Source organism: Carassius carassius, chromosome 5, assembly GCF_963082965.1.
Source record: "Carassius carassius chromosome 5, fCarCar2.1, whole genome shotgun sequence".
In the NCBI taxonomy this organism is placed as follows: domain Eukaryota; kingdom Metazoa; phylum Chordata; class Actinopteri; order Cypriniformes; family Cyprinidae; genus Carassius; species Carassius carassius.
Window position 1 is genome coordinate 27,737,749 of NC_081759.1, and position 19,216 is coordinate 27,756,964.

At 36.5% G+C, this 19,216-nt stretch overlaps 2 protein-coding genes across 3 annotated transcripts in view; both read right to left on the reverse strand.

The window, feature by feature from the left end:
• Positions 1–14,378, reverse strand: part of fras1 (Fraser extracellular matrix complex subunit 1) — a 106,941-nt gene extending 92,563 nt beyond the window's left edge. For both annotated transcript variants that reach the window (XM_059550376.1, XM_059550375.1), the window contains exons 1-2: positions 13,914–14,378; positions 13,036–13,067 (exon numbers count right to left, since the gene is read on the reverse strand). In XM_059550376.1, the coding sequence (XP_059406359.1) occupies positions 13,036–13,067; positions 13,914–13,980 (99 nt within the window). In that variant the 5' untranslated portion in view covers positions 13,981–14,378. The remainder of the gene's footprint in view (positions 1–13,035; positions 13,068–13,913) is intronic.
• A 1,095-nt stretch (positions 14,379–15,473) lies between these two features.
• On the reverse strand, positions 15,474–19,209 carry LOC132140381 (large ribosomal subunit protein uL1m-like). Its single transcript, XM_059549172.1, has 9 exons — positions 19,038–19,209; positions 18,604–18,724; positions 18,264–18,528; positions 16,624–16,707; positions 16,428–16,499; positions 16,123–16,234; positions 15,937–16,034; positions 15,741–15,822; positions 15,474–15,638 (listed from the first exon to the last, which is right to left on the reverse strand). The coding sequence occupies exons 1-9, from the start codon at positions 19,066–19,068 to the stop codon at positions 15,541–15,543; spliced, it is 963 nt and encodes a 320-aa protein (XP_059405155.1). The 5' UTR covers positions 19,069–19,209; the 3' UTR covers positions 15,474–15,540.
• Positions 19,210–19,216: the final 7 nt, after the last annotated feature.

Here is a 19,216-nt window from a genome sequence, read left to right on the forward strand (position 1 = left end):
GATTGCATGCATTGCTTAAAGACACAATAGTGATTAGGAGATGATTTATAAGTCACCCCAAACCAATAGCCACTGTACTATTTCATTTCATTAGTGTACAGGACTATCAGTGTGACTTCACTAACAGGGCAAGAGAACCCATGGCTGACAGAATTATGTCAAATTACACCAACTCATAAAGCAGGTGAAAGCTGCATGATTCACTATTTGACAGACTTGCAGTAAGTACTCTTTCCTCTCAGTGAATTTAAGTTAAGTCTTATATATTTATGATTGCAGTGGATATGTTATCTGTCTGTTAAATTATTTCTCTCTCTCTGGACAAGAGCCAGCCAATGCAGCAAAACACATATTCCAGAGGGAGTATGTTCAATAAAAGGTGCCCCTTGACTACTTACTTGGTGCCTCGACCTGTCCACCTCCTGACCCAATCTTGACTGAGTGGAGCAACATCAACACTTTCCTCTCAAAGGCCAATCTTCTATTCTCTGTGTAAGCTCCTAATATAAAGCAGAGTTGTACCTTAAAAGCAGTTTATTTCTTTACATAGATCCCCAAAATTATTCGTTTTTCATTGAATAATCACCCCTTCTGTCTATTTTTGACCACTTTCTTGATTTCTCTGAAGGGAAGGTGTAGGGTTACTAAACCAAACTTACGATTTTAGATGATTTAGAAAGTTTAAACTCTGCCTGGCAAGAATCAATGTTTCCAGCAATGTTTAAGAAGAGGAGGTGGTCTTAAGTGGCTGTTTGTATGCATTGGACCACATGAATGTGTACATTGCGAAAGCAATCTACTTCTGGAAGTGGTCAAAAGTGAACAAGCGCCAAACTTGTATTCAGCATTGTCCATGGTTCATCGGATCAACAAAAACTCATCTTAATACCAGGTATAAACAGGGCCTCTGTAATCCTCACACAAAATGGTGGATGAAAGCTCTGGTCACTCATTATCACTCCCATTCCATGGAACAGTAGAAAGAGGTGACTTATCTTGAGTGCCTCTGCTGCTCATTAATTTGGCTTAGTTATGGTATGACTTGAGGGCAGGGAGTGAAACGTTTGTCAGGTTCTTAAACCCAATTTAGGTTCTGAACTACTGCATGACCATGAAGGATGAGTATTTCTTATATAGGCACCAAGAAAGGGACACTAAATAAGACATTCTGAGTTAATGGTAAACAAATTCAAACTTACATATCAGTGTTTCCCGCCCCATAGCTGCTTAATCTACAGCGCCACAGCCATATAAAACATCATAATTTGTTAAAAGTTGTGAATAAGTTGTGAAAGAATGCCATTAAAACATTCACCACTGATGTTAATGTTGAAAACAGTTGTGCTGCTTAATATTTTTGTAGAAAACTGTGATGCTTTTGACTAATATTTTTTAGGATTCTCTGATGAATGGGCAGTTCAAAAGAACATTTTAACAAACATATATATATATATATATTTTGCACTGTATTTTATGTATCATAATTTTTTTATTCTTAACTGTTTTAGCTCATTTTAAAACATATTTTTTTTCAATTCCTTATTATTGTTGTGATCTTTTTTTTTAAATGATTTTAATTTCCTTTAATGTAAAGCGCTTTGAATTTCATATCGTGTATGAAATGTGCCATATAAAAAAACTTTGCCTTGTCTTGCTTTTAGTGTCACTGTTGATCAATTTAATGTGTCCTTGCTGAAAAAAAAAAATTCCTTTAACCCTTTTCCTGAACCCTAATTTATATATGCATGACGTGACTCACTGAGCTGCTCTATAAAAATATTTGAAGGGAATGACACACCTGCATCCCACCTGGATCCAGCTTATCAAAGTAAATGTGCTGTCAAACTCTTCCCTACGAGAAAAGAGCTCAGAGTATTTATTCACAGCACTGTCAGAGGCCCCTCACACTACTGATACCTTGTTCTTTAGCACTCATCGCAGAGAGCGACAGCTTGAATGATTTCACTGCATTGGTAATTTCAGCAACATTTTACTTCAAACACCTCTTCAGCAAAGAGAAAATAAGTATATAAATGTGAAATAAAATCTGAGTCTAGCAAGGTTTTGATTCTTTGGTCTCCATCTATAACCCCTGAAATACAATTTGAAGCCCTAAAGAAAGCGAAGGAACTGAAAAGCAAATCTTCTATAGTTACAGTTCCCATAAACATTCTCAGATCTCTTCACCACGTTGATCGCACAAATGGTAATTTTCACCCATACACCTGCTTGTGAAATGACAAAACAGTCGAAGCTAATGACAGATCAGCACTTGCCTCTGATAATACCTTGAAGGATTGCCCTCCCCTTCCGTACCTCTCTATTTTTCACAATCTTTCCGCTGCAAATTACAGTTTTCCCCATTAAGAGGCACAGCAGACTCTATCCAGGTGTTTTGTACTGCTAACAAAAACTGTCATGACACCTGAACAGAGAGAGACTAAGTGTAGCGTTCGTTTGAGGTTTAAAGGAATGACAGGAGAGGAGAAGAGGAAAAGACAGGTGGTGAGAAAGACAGCCATGGGATAACAACAGGGAATGCAAAGAAATTGAGCACTAGCAGTCTCGCAGTGCTGTCTACCTGCAAATCATCCCGTAGCATAGAGACTTGACCGGAGAGTAAAGACAGAAGACACAATGAACAAGAACATTCCTTTCAACACACAGACATCAGGAGAGCATGTCGCCAAAGAGAAAAATCAAAGGATAGAGAATGATTCTTGCAAGACTGAGTCAGTTCCCCGAACTACTAGACAACTCATCAGCCCTAAAATCTTTCATGATTTATGATTACACCAGTGACAAAAGTCACAAATTTGTCTTAAAGAAGACATGTTTGGCACATGTTGATACTACACTGTAGAAAAAATTAAATAAAATCAGCAGTTGAGAAAACTTGTGACACCAGCTTGAGAACTTTTTTGAGAAAAAAAATGGTTTTATATGTGGATCCATGTTCAATAAGCTTGCAGTTTAATGTTATAATGTTACGTAGAAGTTTCTAAGGCTATGTCTACATTACTCTGGAATCTTAAAAATGGCGTTTCATTTCAAAAAGCTCTCTGTCCACATTTTCTTAAAGTTTCTCATCAACACTGAAATTTTGGAAAATGCTAAATTCACCTTACTCTGTATTCATAAAACCACATAAAAGCTCAGAGATGATACCAAACATAATAAAGTTCTCAAACTATTCTTCTGTCGGCATTGTATTATTTAGCAAAATATCTCTCTATTCACTGATGCATCCAAGTTGCGCTCAATCACCATATGTTCTCTCTAAAACACAAATGCCCTCATGCTTTGCCGCAGGAAAGCAATTGCGAGTAATTTTCTGTCATATTTGCAGGACTGTGATAGAAGAGTGTGATGACTGTACAAAGAAACATATCTTTAGCTACAGTGTGAAATTGAATAGCACATAACAGACACAATACCAGTATAAACAGGTATATATCAGTACAATATGCGTGACATGACTAAACATGCCTCATCATTATAGAATTACTTGGTTTTCACAGTCTACATTACAATGCAAAAACGGCATTTCAAACATATCCACTTCACATTTTCAAAAAGCTCAATTTTATGCAGAACAAAAACAGTCTCAAGTGTGGATAAGGCCAAAACACAGAGGTAAAATAATTTTTTTTTGTCATTCAATTCGATAGTTCAGTCAAACTTTTAAAATTGAATCTGACAAAACTGAAGTTAGATTTTTTTTACAGTGTGGGAATGCACGGATATGAAGTTTGGTTAATACCGTAACCAATAATTATTAATATTTAATAAGCAATGTATTGGCTGTTATTAGATATAAATCTTTCCATGCTTCAAATGGTACTAAACATCATATATGTCATGTTTCACTTGGAGAAAGCGAGGAAACACAGGAGAATATTTCCGTAGAGTTTCATTCCATCAACAACGAGATACGAACACAGGAACTGAGGAATGACGCTTAAGAACCGACAAACACTAAATGAAAGGACTGGGGCTTTTAAACACAGGATAACAAGAAACTAAGGAGACACACCTGGAATCAAATAAATGATCAACCGGAGGACGAAAACTGGGTCACAGGGAGAAAACACACACACAACATGGATAAGAGTCGGACAATAACAGTTTTCTACTATATGTTTTTTTTTCTTTACTATCCCACAATTATTTTTGAAAAAGTAGTAACATCCTTTTGGCCAACTTAAAAAAACAACAAGTTGAATGGAATGTATTACTCACAAATATGAGGATAATCAAATATATCCTTGTGACACAGATTATTTTTTATTACACAGAGAAATGCAAAAGTGTTTTACAATAATTTTGAAAAATAGAAATAATTTCACATTTAACAGACAATGAAAACAGTTTTTCATTTAACATTTAGTGAGCAGTTAATGCCTGGTGTTAGCCCAATCTGTCTTGGCTGGCCACTGGATCGTATTACCTGAGACATTAATACCAGATGTAAACAAATCCAACCGGTCTAATTTCATCTATCCTACTGGAAGTGAAAACTGTGGGAAAAATGAGAAGAAAACAAAACCCCAGTGGGTCTGGCTGTTGAACTGAGCTTGCGGGTGATGGAAGCTTTGAACTGATGAGATTAATGATGTCTCTGGGACTCTGTGTGGAGGGCGGTAAACAATCAGAGGGGCTTGTTTACCTTGAAGGCCTACCACAAATGTAAGTACAAATGTTAGTTTGCTGACTCGGTTCCGCATAAGAAAGAAGGTAGAGGCCATCTGCTATTTCCAGCAGACAAGATAAAGAATGCCTGTGTCCAGCGGGAAGGCATGGGGCAGCACGACCCTGAGCAGATGTAATTGCATTCTATTAATACACCCACAGGTTTGTTTGTAGCATCTAGACACCACTGAGAAGCAGGGGCTTCAGGGCTTACAGGGCAGATGGCTGCTAAAATGACCCTCTAACTCTAACCCAAGCCAGGCAAAACTAGTTCAACTGAGGACAAGCTTTGATGCCCTTTCATTTTTTTTTAAAGACAGCTTGTGTAGCTGAGCATATAATTTCCTAATCTTTGAAAAGTTTAATGGCAAAACAAAACTGGAGGAATCTTCATATAAAAAGATGGTTATTAACTACTTCCATTCAATTAACTGGTAAGTGAGCCAAAGGCAGTTAAGAGAACAACAACAAAGAGAATGAGAATGATTACTTCACTAATGAGTTCAAACGTGTTCTTTGCTACAGTACATAGACAGACACCCTTTACACACTTCCTGTCACAGTTTGACCCCCATACTTACGAGAAGGTCCATTACGTAAAGGTCACTAACCTTTAGAGCCCTCACTTAACCCGCCTACTCCATTGAGTTGATCTGAACCCCCACGTCTTTTTAATTCTAACTCTTAAAGAAACAACCTGGGAGGCTTTCTGTTGGAGGAGGTGGTCTAGCAAAAAAAAAAAAAAGTGGAAAGTTTAAATGTAAAAAAAAAAAAAAAGAAATTGTGATATAAGTTTATAGTGTTACAATATATATATATATATATATATATATATATATATTTTTTTTTTTTTTTTTATAAATGCTGATCTGTTGAACATTCTGGGATTACACAGGATTTGTTTTTTAAAGAGTACCAGTCCAAAAGGAAGAATAATTTGCTTTTTGGGTTAAAAGAATTTCTTAATTTGAAATTCGAATGGTATGACAATTAGAGATTTCAACTGTATAGCAGTTTAAATCTACCCGCTAATACACACTACAAACAAGTAGTCACGCAATGCTGATGTTAACATTAACAATTTGATTTTGATGTGGTGTGACATGAGCTAATCATTGGTAGATTAAATCACCATTGGTAGTGCAATTTATAGTAATGCATATTCCCTCAGTTTGTCAGAACAAACGTGGCAGACTTGTTACTTGTTCTGATGACAATATCCGGAGAAAATTCTTATTTGGGTCATATATTCCAAGACGTAGGCGAGAATCTGTGGTTCCTTAGTACAGTATCCACACCGGTGTGGTGACTGACAGCCACACATACTCCCCAAACATTAGATTCGTGTTTGTTATTAAAATTAATAACAATAGAAATTGTTTGTTATTACTATTATTAAAATAAATGCCTGGGCGAACAAAAGAGAACTTTTGAATGGCAGTGTTCCCTATTCATTGAGAAACACAAGACAAACTTTAAGAAAAAGTTTCTAACAAAAAGGAATATATAGCCCACACACAGCTTAAAGACAAACGAATAAACATTGACAATGAACCTCTTAAAATGCGTCAGATGCTCAAGACAATGTCACAGGTTAGTGCAACCAATCCAACAGCTCTAAAGAATGACAAATTTCTCAGCTGTATCAGCTGTAGGCTACTTCTTAAATGCTACTAAGCAACCTTATCAGACTAGCAAGGAAGTACAGTATTTACACAATACAACACATAATGCATATACACAATTTTGCATCCGCTCAATGTTTTTACCACAACACGTTAAAAAGTCTATCTGAATGACACTAAACTGTATAAACGATTGGCTCTGAGATGTTATATCTTTTGATTGCAGTGCATATGTTAGCAGTGATTTGGGATGTCTTTAATTTAAAGAGCAGTCCTGCAATTAAGGAGTTGAAGTTTAACTATAAAGCATTGCAAAAGTCTGCCATGTGTTTGCTTTCTAATTCCCCACCATTTAAAATGGCACCGGTGATAAGGGGCCATTCATGAGGTGGATTAATATTTCCACAAAAGACACCCAGCGTTTCCCTTTCAAACTGGCAAAAAATCTCAGGAGTTTCCATTCAACACATTGAAAAGGAGCTTTGTAATAAAATTCCAAGACACAATCAAGATAAAGATCACGCACCTTAATTGTATCGCAAATCACACCTAAATTACTCTCATAAATGCCAGCCTGGATTGAATTTATGCTCATTATAAAAGCTATTCATTTTGTTGCATGAACCTGCCAGAGGCTTGCCTCTAGTTAAGTTCATTATCAAACGCTGCTAAAGAACGTGGAATTGGAAGACATTTTCTTAGCTGAGGCTTGATGTGAGATCCCTTGTTATCAGTTGGGACTTTCGCCAAGACCTGTAGATTTGATGTGTGAAGATCTCTTTTTACCAGCAAAACAAGTGCAAACTCAGTCCTGTCATCTTGTGCGGCAGGCCACACCGTGAAGCCTTTGTTTTGCCACTGAACAAGAGAATATGGGCAAGAACTAAAATTAGGCACTTGAGGGGGGAGAATGCTGGAGCCAGAGACAGGCCCCGTCTGGCTGTCTTTCCTCAGGCTACCATCTTTCTGCACTTCTGTTGCTACACCTCCGCTTGTCTCCATGGAATTCACACAAGGAGTCATGTTCGAAAACACAACGGAAACAATAGCAGATGTGCGGATAACCACAAGGAGATGCTGAATCTCTGACACTTTCCACAAAGATTCTCCTCTTAAAATTAAAGACTTACAAGCCATTCAACTTTGGTTTGGCCATTGAAATGAGGCCTGTTGGTTCATCCTGCACAACAGTAGTCCTCTATTCCCAAAAGCTCCGGCTTGTGGTGGATCAGCAGGGGTTGAAACTGTAGTGCATGAAGAGTTGAATCCTAAATGTCAGAATGAATCATGTCTGAACATGATTTATTCTGACTGCCAGTGATTTGACTTCTGCCAGCAGCAGCACTTAAGGGAGAGCAACAGGTAGCTGAACTCCGCTGTTTTCTTCTGGAGTTCATTTCAAACGACATTTATTATAACACTAAAGCCCCAAAAAGAATAAAATATGAGAAAATCTGAGAAAAACTGAAAGTCAAATCAAATGGAAGTCTCATAAACATTTCCTTATTTGACCCTGCACCCATCCATACCCAAAGTTTGTTTCAAAACTTTCAACCAAGCCTCTGTGCAGCCAACATTCAAAGTCTGTTTTAATAAACTGCTGTTTTTACTGAAAAAAATGCTACGTTAACTTCTTTAAATGTGACCCTGGACCACAAAACCAGTCATAAGGGTCAATTATTTTAAAATGAGACTTATAAATCATCTGAAAGCTGAAGCTTTCCATTAAAATATGGTTTGTTAGGAAAGGACAATATTTTGCCGAGATACAACTGAAAATCTAAAGTCTGATATGGCAAAAAAAAAATCTAAATATTGAGAAAATTGCTTAAAAAGTTGTCCAAATTAAGTTTTTAAGAAAGCATTTTACTAATCAAAAATTAAGTTTTGATATATTTATGGTAGGAAGTGTATATAATATCTTCATGGAACATAATCTTTACTTAAAGGAACACTCCACTTTTTTTTTTTTTTTTTTTTTAAATCATTTTTCAACTCCCCTAGAGTTAAACAGTTGAGTTTTACCGTTTTCAAATCCATTCAGCCAATCTCCGGGACTGGTAGAAGCACTTTTAGCTTAGCTTATATAGATCACTGAATCGGATTAGACCGTAAAACAGTTTAACTCTAGGGGAGTTTGAAAATGAGCATATTTTTTTTTTAAAAAGAGGAGTGTTCCTTTAATATCCTAATGATTTTTTGGCATAAAAGAAAAATCTATCATTTTGACCCATACAATGTATTATTGCCTATTGCTACAAATATACCCGTGTGACTTATGACTGGTTTGTGGTCCAGGTTCACAAATGTCAATTCACGTCAATTCTTCCTCTTTGCATCCAAATCTGAATTGTAATATTGTATCCTGTTTGCTACCTCAATTTAAATTTAGGAAAATGCACTCTCAGTTGAATTCTGAATGGCACATCTCTTCTACCTGGCAAAATCATCTTTGACCAAAAATGGACATTGTGTCATTTACTCAATCTCAAGTCATTTCAAACCTGTATACCTTTCTTCTGTGAAACATAAAAGAAGATATCTTGAAGAATGTTTCAGCATTTTGTCCATACAATGGAATTCAACATGCACCAAAACCGCTCGTTTCCCAAAGTTCTTAAAATTATCTTCTTCAATGTTCACCTTTGAAACCACATGAGGGGGAGTAAATGATGCCAGAATTGTAAAATTTTGGATGATCTATACTAAAAATTATAATTGTAACCTTTCAGTAGGCAGACAGAGAGAAAAGTTGCTTGGAGAAACAGTTCATCGCCACATTAATAACAAATACATTAGACAAACCTTGGTTGTTCCTGTGAGGTTGTGTTTAAGAATGCACACATTTAAAACTAGCAATCTGTCCACAGTTTTAGACAAGATGCAAACACGCTTCAACTAAGAGCTGTAAGATAATCACTCGGAATGAACTGAGGAACAAAAGGCGATGACCCCAAGACAAACAACTCAGAAATGGCACCTTCAAGCTAGAACTACATGTTTGAGGAGGTTTTAGACCATTCAGCCTGCTTGGAATGCTTGTCTATTAGTCGAGCAGGGTGTTTGCTTTTAAACAAGCATCTATGTACACGCTTGGAGAACAATAAAAATAATCTGTGCTCTGTTTGAGCAGCCACAAAATCCCAGATCTAGGAATTTAAAGACTGCTAAGCCACTTTTTAAACATCCCTGCATGCTCTTTACCCAACTGGTTTGCCATATTGCGGTTTAGCTCAATCAGTGGGACAAAATCGTATGTGTTCAAGGGGCCAGAAAGGGGTCAAACCCAGTTTGGTACCTAAAGGACTGCAGGATTACCCAATAAAGCTATGTGAAGTCATCCACACTAGGAAGCCTATGGAATAACCCATTCATTAACAGAGCATGAACAAACAGGCTCTGCTTACCACAAATGATAACTGTATAAATAAATTCTGACAGTAAATAAAAAGGTTTGTGATTACTAGCAACAGAGAATGTCAGTTCTATGAAGTGTTTTAATACATGTTTGTTTCCATGTAAAAGTCTGCAGGATTAGGGTTCAACAGGGTTCAGATTCAGGTGCATTGAGTACATATTAAACAGGCCAAGTATTAAATGACCAAGCTAGGGGTCAGTTACTGACGACGCTCACACTACTAATACATCTTAATTGTAGTATTGTATAGTGTCCATGACTGAATTTATTGGGAGGTCAAAATTACAAAATAAAATCCCAAATTAATATACAGTTGCATGCAAAAGTTTGGGAAGCCCTTGCAGTATCTGTGAAAATCTGAATAATTTTTACAAAATAAGACAGAACATACAATATGCATTTTATTTTTTTATTTAGTACTGTCCGGATTAAGATATTTTACATAAAAGATGTTTACATGTAGTCCACAAGGCCAAAAAATAGCTGAAATCATTATAATAACCCCTTTCAAAAGTTTGGGAACCCTTGGTTTTTAATACTGTGTGTGGTTACCTGGATGATCTACAACTGTTTTTTGTTTGTTTGTTTGTTTGTTTATTTTGTGATGTTTGTTCATGAGTCCCTTGTTTGTTCTTTATAGTTTCAGAAAAATGTCCTACAGATGTTGAATCTTTTTAAGTCTGTAAGTAGCCATTTACCAAATTGTTCAGTGTGAAAATTAGTTTTTCTCCCACTAATACCTCTAAATTGTAGCTACTTTGAAATTAGCTAAATAATTTATTTTAAAGCCAATCAAACGAGCAAAATCTGCGCCATTTCTCTGTTTAGTCAGTTCTATTCTTGAGTTGCCCTACATTTCAATTGCTTAGAGGCGAAATACTTGCAATGCAAGGAATTTGTGCCCCAGGGCATGAGTGATATGTTTAGATGTGGTGTTGTACCTTATTTCAGAGTGTGCTGTTGAATGGAAAGGGTGAGCGCTAATGCACTGGGTTTCATTAATCTTTATATTGTATTCATTGCAAGGACTCTTCACAGCAGAAACGCACAAAACTGCTGTTTCTTCCAGTGTCTGCTCAAACGAAGTAGCACTCCTGAGACGACCCCAAATCTGTAATTTCATCTACTGTTTTAGTTCAGTTGCATTTAACACTCTCTGTTTTCAAAATGCTGAAGGCTGAAGAAGCACAGTCATAAATTATGACAGAAAAACTTCAGACCAACTGCCAAATATTTCTCAACAGGCTCTGTTCAACCCAATGTCGCACAACAATAATAACATATACACGGCCAAATTCATGTCACTGTTACACACAACAACAAATGGTTAGTTTCTGCCAGCATGAAAAAATTATATTCTATAGGTTTTGGGGCCAGTAAAGTTTTATTTTTTTATTTTTTTTTTAAAGTAGGCCCATCTTTTGTTCATCAAGGCTGCATTTATTTGATGAAAAATTTTGTGAAACATTATTACAACATGAAATAACGATTTTAAGACGTACATTTTGTGATAGTAAAGCAGGATTTTCATTAGTCATTACTCCAGCATTTAATGTCTAATGATTCTCCTGAAATCATCCTAATACACACTGACATGGTTCTCAAGAATCATTTCTTATGATTAACAAAGTAAAAAAAAAAACGCTGACTACGTAGATAAAAAAGTACCCAGTGGAAGATGTAACGCGGGGAAGAAGAACTGTTGAATTTTTTGTTTTACCGATCTCCTTACTACATTTTGGGCCTGGAAACATTACAGTTGCATTGCTGTCTATGGGAGGATCAGAGAGCTCTCTGATTTCAACACAAAAATCTTAATTTGTGTTCTGAAGATGAACGAAGGTCTCATGGGTTTGGAACGGAGGGTGAGTAATTAATTACATATTTTTCATTTTGGGGTGAACACACTTTATTCTTGTGGAATTTGTGCTACTTTTTCCAGGATTCTTTGATGAATAGAAAGTTCAAAAGGAACAGCACTGATTTGTAAGAGAAAAGTTTTGCATCATTATAAATGTCTTTACGGTAACTTTGGTCGATTTAAAGCAACCTTGCTGAATAAAGGTATTTCTTCCATACCCCATACTTTTGATCATCAAACAAAGGGTTCAAAGGTTAACAAGGAAAACATACAATTAGTCATCTCTAAAAAAGCTGTACAAGTACTATATAGAATTAAATCTCTTATTAAAATATTTCTATTACACCAAGAAACCAAATAAACCGAAAAAGGTTTGAACTGTATACCCAGTTTTGTCTGGGCTTAACCATTCACTTGTTATCTTAACCAGTGCTTTGATTTTGCTAACAACTTCTAAAAAAAAAAAAAAAAAAAAAAAAAAATAGAGTTTGGAGTCATAATTGCTACTTGAACCCTCTCTTTTTTCATATCAGGACTCTGTGGCTCCTTGTCCAGGTGTTTTGGCTGGCTTTTCTTTTGAACTCCAAAGAGCCTGTTCCTGACTCCCTCCAGCAAGTCTCCACCTGTCCATGACCGTCATCCCAAATCTCTCCCCCCTTTCCCCACAAAGCCTCTTGAATCCCATGAGGAGCCATGTTATACGGAATAATGCACACATACTATTCACTTCCATTCCCAGTTCCCAGGGAGTGAAGGAAGGAATTCCGCTGCTGTGTTTACACTTCTTTTAATTACGGTCATTACACAATAGCAGAGACAGAGATGTGTCATTACTCTCCATTAAACCACAAAGAAAACCTGTTGTGCACCACAGTTCCATGTATGAAAGTTGTGTTAAGCATTTCTGTTGGATATTTTTTTCTGTGATGACACAAGAAATTGCCTCTGTGCACTTACAATCTCAATATTCCTGCAAAGATTAGATGCACGTTAACATCCAAACCATTTGTTCTGCAAAAGGAACAACCAAAAAGTGCAATCTCATCATTCTAAACAACAAAACGCATGGGAATCCGAGAGGGGCCGTGCAATTTGCACTGAGCTGTAGAAGAAACACCTGATTATAAGGTTTCTTTCCATTTCTCAAGATACATAGTCTAGACCATCTCCTCCTCATAACCATACACAAAGTCAGCACGTTCATTATTTATGAGGCACTTCTCCTCAAATACATCTGTAGTGACTGTGAGACCCATTCTGACTGATACTTTATCAGGCGAATCCTTTCAATGCCAGTGCTGTGATAATGGGCCTCTAAATAATTAACAACACAATGGCTTGCATAAATGGGCCAGGGTTATTGCTTAAAGCAACAAATCTCAACAGTACATTAATCAGATTAAAAAGAAGCAAAAATAAGAAGAGGAATGGATACATACCGCAAACAATGAGCCTTGATGGACACATGCTCCTGTGGATGAAGAAAATGAGGTGAACAAGAGTGGAAAAGGATCGATACATCTTTCACTTGCAGGCCAATTGACAAGTTCATGATTAATGGTGGACAAATGTCCCAGTCATGGCAATCATGTGTCCAACAATGTCTTAAATGCCCTTGTTGTCGCCCAATGTGAAAGAACACAAAAGACTGTCACACGGTTCATTCATGAAATTTTATGGTTTACCCTCACAGGCTGTAAAAACAAGTATCTCAGCATGTTACAATCTTGCTCAGTTTTATAGGTTTGACATTAATTTACAGATGGGAATAATTACCCTTAAATATTTAAATGCAATCACTTAAAATCAAGCAAACTAACCAGAAAAAAATGCATTTAAGACAATACAAATTTGCTAATCTTGAAAACATGGTCCAGAAACTCTTGTGAAGGTTAAGTTTAAGTGGGTTATGAGGTCTAAATAATATCAAAGTTTTACTTGTCCGAGAAAGCATGCTTCCCTAAGGAAATGCACGTTTATCTTGAGAATCAATAGCCATAACGTTGACTGTCAATGAACTTCTAAATAATCATCATTGGCGACTGAGCTAAAGTGAATTTATGCAAATGTATCAAGTTGTTGTGGGAAGATCAAGATAACAGATAGGACGCAGGCGCTGTTTCATAAACAGCATCCCTTCTCAGACATGGTAGCGTAGTCATGCGATTATTTAATATTATAAGACTCTCTATTGCGCATTGCTTTTTAAAAGCATATTTCCAAGCGTACCTATGGGACAAACAGATTCATCTAGAATTGTAAATTTATTTTATTGCAACTAACGGTTAAAAAAAGCAGAAAGCACAGAAATACAAACCTTTTGCTCCGGGCAAGCTGGTGCTGTATCCAATCAAAACGGTTAGGAGGATCCAAACAGGACCCATATTCACTTTAGAACCTGTTTTAATCCAAAATGCACAAAAAAAAAAACCACACACACACACACACAACGGCTTTAACTTGAATGTGAGTGAGTGCGCATCATCGTTGCTCTCCTGTGGACTCGAATCAATCAGCAGCGCGTGAGCTTGAAGTCTTGCAGACGGTCGGTATCGTTACTGGTATGCATCCAGTCCGAGTAGATACAGTCCAGTGAGCTCTCCAGCGAAACTTCCTCACAGAGAGCGGTTCCCACACCAAAATCCTTCCTCTTAAAAGTGCGGGGCCATTACTAAGACAACTTGAACGCGAGTAATTACAGGGGAACACGCACTAACAACCACTGAGTATACGAGCCGCTCTTTAAAGTGAGTTACTGCAGACACGACCAGCTGCATTCACGAGTTGAGAAGCCCCCTCCTCCCCCTCTACCACTGTGGGAACAAAACCTATGGCCATCAAAGTTTTGACGGGTATTAGATTTTGTGGCAGCCTGTGAGTGCAATGGAAGAAACTAACGTTTTTGCGATTTTTTTTAGGTTGTGTTTAAAATGCATTCCAAACTTGGTGGAATCATGCAAATTATATTTCTACAACGTTGTGCATGCATTAGATTGAATATATATAGCCTACTTAAAATAGTAGTGACCTTAACGGTCAAAGATTCCTAGGTCACGAGCAGCAGGGCAATCTGATCCTTGCTTGGTGCTCATTCAAGGACAAAACCAGAAAAATCTTTTTGGACATTTGTGGACTTAGGAAATTAATTCAAAACTTTTTAACCATGATGAATATTCAAATGTTCTCTTAAAATTTCTCCACATATCTTATAACATATCTTGTCTATAAAACCATGATTGCTCGATTCATAAGAGACCAATGATTCTTGTAATTACACTTATGGTTAAATGTTTACATACATATAAAAACCTTTCTTTTTCATCTTCCCGTAAAAAGGTTATTTTTTTAATTAAAAAAACGACAAAAAAAATTAAGGCATAAAGTACTAGAGCTTGATTAGTTAGAACAAGTGTGTAAGCGAGTTTCTACTGCCACCTCCTGGTATAGGTAGGGGATGACAGGGCAATATATATATATATATATATATAGTATAAAAATATTGTATTGCCCAAATTGTATAAACGATTAATATATTAAGTGACCTTTTAACCAACAGAAGGCTTCAGCCTACAGGAAACGCATCTTCCCAGTGCAGTGGATATTATGAATATTGCTGGTTCTATGATGAACTGTTTTTGTTGTTATAAATTGGTTTGGACAAAGCATCTGCACAGTGCATAATTGTAAAGGTAAATAGTGTATATACAGAAGTCTGCATAGTTTTTAACATTCCATACCACCACAAATTGATCTCTAAATCCTTAGCAACAGGGGACTTATTGCCTACTATGGGTTATTAACCGTGTTGCCTCCATGCCTAAAACATGATGCTACTGTAAAAATTGGCTTCAGAATAAAATCACACAATTGGACAACGTAACATTTACCATTTTAATTACAGTCTATAATTTTTGTACAATGCAAATATATACAAAGCAACAATGTCATGCCTTTTTCTCTTCCTGTGGAAAGAATTCTTCGATTTTAATGTGCAAACCCTCACTTGACCTGCTGCAGACAATTGCTCGCTCAATAAGAGGACCTGGAGGAAAAAAATCAAAGACACAATACATTTAATCCATGTCAAAGAATAGAATAGAATACTTCCACCTAACAGCCAAAGATAATAAATAAAATAACTTACCAAATTCTGCTGGCTTATGGCTTGCCACATCTTTTACAATGGCATGAATGTTTTCCAGAATATACTCCTTTGGCATGTCCAGCTGTTAAAAATAAATAAAATGATGTTAACAAGGTGGTACAGATACCACCCTGTCCTCTCTTACTCTATTACTAATAAAAATGTCTGTCACACAAAGCAGTTCAATGTGACTTACTGTTGCAACTTGTGTGTTAACATAGATGTCCTCAACCATGTATTCATGGCCACTCTTGAATAATGCAAGCATTTTGGGAATATTCATTCCAACTGATCCTAATGCAAGAATCACAAAGAGCCATTTAACCTCGGGGTTTAGCTGCACATTAATAAAACATGCCTGATACATTTGAAACTCACAGACCTCTCTTGCTCTTGGGAAACTTCTTCCTCAGCTTGTTCTTCAATGGGAGCAGCTTTTGAACAATGTCTGGCTCAGCCAAGTAAAAATCTGCTGTGATCTCATCAGCTAAAATCTGTAATCAACAAGAATTAAAAGGTGTATCAAGTAAATAAGTAATTGATAAATCAAGCCAAAACACAGATTGAATTCAGTGTATGTACTTTTTGAATGCGATTCAAATAAACATTCATTTTTTTTTACAAAGGCAAACCTGTAAACAGTATAAGTAGGAATTACATGTCAAAGTTATATCTCATGAGCTTTACCTTCTCAACCAGTTCTGCTCCACCTGCAACTGCTGCTCCATTCTCCATCGCTATCCTGGCTTGATCTGGATTCTGTAAAGCCGTAACTCTACATTACTGCATGTAAACTGTACAGAATTCTTAAACGCAGCTGTAAATGATATCAAATCAGTTCAGTTAATGTTTAACATAATGGACCACAGAATGATTATCCCACCTCAGTGAAAACCACTATTTTGTTGATATCCGACTTGAAGGAATGTGGTAAATGAATTGTGCTAACAAACGGATCCACTTTTTTCTGAAAAACAAAACAATGGAAACTCATTAAGATTTAAAATTATGTTGTTGCAGTTATGAGTAATGAAAAGTTTTCTTAAGCACTGCAACAACACTACAGAGAATATTTACTCAACCGCCAAGAATATTTTTCATCCAGTTAACTCAAAATAATACTCTTTGTAGTTGATTTAATAATATATGGTAATCAATTCAAAGTGTTCCATCACAAGAATAGACAGACTTTTGCAGTAGTCGCACATTAAATGTTTTTTAACACCACAATTCATTAAGCATTTCAGCAACTGTTCGGATGTACTGATAAATATTTGAGCTTTTTTAAAAGGTTCAAGGATCATCAAGATATGATGTAGAACTTTTGAAGATGATGCATTTAAGTTTTTTGAAACATGGACAGTTTTAATTTGAAACAACTGTAACGAAAGCACAAAAGAGCTTTTGTGGATTCCTGAAACATACAGTACAGAGCCAAAAGTTTGGACACACCTTCTCATTCAAAGAGTTTTCTTTATTTTCATGACTATGAAAATTGTAGATTCACACTGAAGGCATCAAGGGCTATTTGACCAAGAAGGAGAGTGATGGGGTGCTGCGCCAGATGACCTGGCCTCCACAGTCACCGGACCTGAACCCAATCGAGATGGTTTAGGGGTGAGCTGGACCGCAGACAGAAGGCAAAAGGGCCAACAAGTGCTAAGCATCTCTCTGAGAACTCCTTCAAGACTGTTGGAAGACCATTTCAGGTGACTACCTCTTGAAGCTCATCAAGAGAATGCCAAGAGTGTGCAAAGCAGTAATCAAAGCAAAAGGTGGCTACTTTGAAGAACCTAGAATATGACATATTTTCAGTTGTTTCGCACTTTTTTGTTATGTATATAATTCCACATGTGTTAATTCATAGTTTTGATGCCTTCAGTGTGACTCTACAATTTTCATAGTCATGAAAATAAAGAAAACTCTTTGAATGAGAAGGTGTGTCCAAACTTTAGGTCTGTACTGTATTTGCAGCAAACTAGCAATACAATTATCAGATTTAGAATACAAACTCTATTTCAAACGAATACATTGCTGGTCAAATGTTTGGGGACAGTAAGATTTTTTTGGTCTTTTTGAAAATTTTCAAAAGTGACAGTGAAAACTTTAACATGACTTTTTAAAAACATTAGCAGAGTTTTGTCATAAGTGGCAGAGTTTTCAACACTGATAATAATAAGAAATGTTTCTTGAGCAGTAAATCAGCATATTAGAATGATTTCTGAAGAAACGTGACACTGAAATCTGGAGCAATGGTTGCTGAAAACTCAGCTTTGCATCACATAAATAAATTAAATTATTAATAATAATGGATAAAACTTAAACATAAAAAAATGACCACTGAAATAATATTTACATTGAAATAATATTTCACAGACAGTATGGCGAGCATAAAAGACTGCTTAACGACTTTAAACAGTAGAATTAAATCAGTTTTTGTGAATTTAGAAGCAAGAGCAAATTTTATTTTTTTAAGCAAAAGTTATTCAAATTAGACTAGAAAAAAAAACAGCCAAAATGTACCTTTTTCTCCAGCTTCATGTCTAGACGTAGGTTAATGTACACAGGCTGGTTCTCAGGACTGAAATCCAGCTTCTGGAAGTTCTTCAGCATTTCAATGGCCACGGATGTCTCATACACAGGTTTGGGATAGTACCTCACCATGTACACATCATCTACTGGAGCCCAGGCTGTGAGTCCAAAGGGTTTATGTCTGTTTGTGTCATCAACCTTTTTTCTCTCTTTCACCGCCTTCTCTTGAACGGTCTCGTCTTTCTTCTCTTTCTGCCTACAAAAAGTGTTTTGATTTTTATTAGACAACCTTTTTACCAGGTAAAGTCTAAATAGTGTAAAGAGAACTCACTTGGTGCTGGAAGCAGCATAGGATCTGACAGGCTGCTGCTGCTGCCTGTATGCAGCCAGAGAGCTGCACGAGACAGAAGGAGCTCTGCATGTGAAGAACAGACTCTGACATCTGGGGAAAACTGTGCATGAAACAACACACAGAAGTAAAGCAACATTAAAAAGACTGGGTCAAATTACATATGACAATGATTACATTTAATTAACCAATTAGTAGTTTAAAAAATATATCAAAATTAAATTATCCTTTAGACAGACTGCATGAACTCATGTACGTTAAGCATAACTAAAAACAGATCGTGGTCAAAGCTGTTCGCTTGTGTAGATGCACGCGATATTTATCACTCAAGTATTCTGCACATGAATAGTTGCATGTTAATAATCTCGGAATGTACAGCAGATAAGCGAAATAATTTGTTACGTTTCAAAACTGACCTCTTAAAGCACTCCTCGAGGGGGCAGCCATGTTGACAGACTTCGGTGTTACACTTAAATTTCCCTTCTAAACCATCACCCAACGTTAAGCGTTCCCACTCATCTTGCTTTTAAACAAAAATATTGTGCATACTTAAAACTTAATTTGTAGACACAAACTATGTTTTATATACTACAAT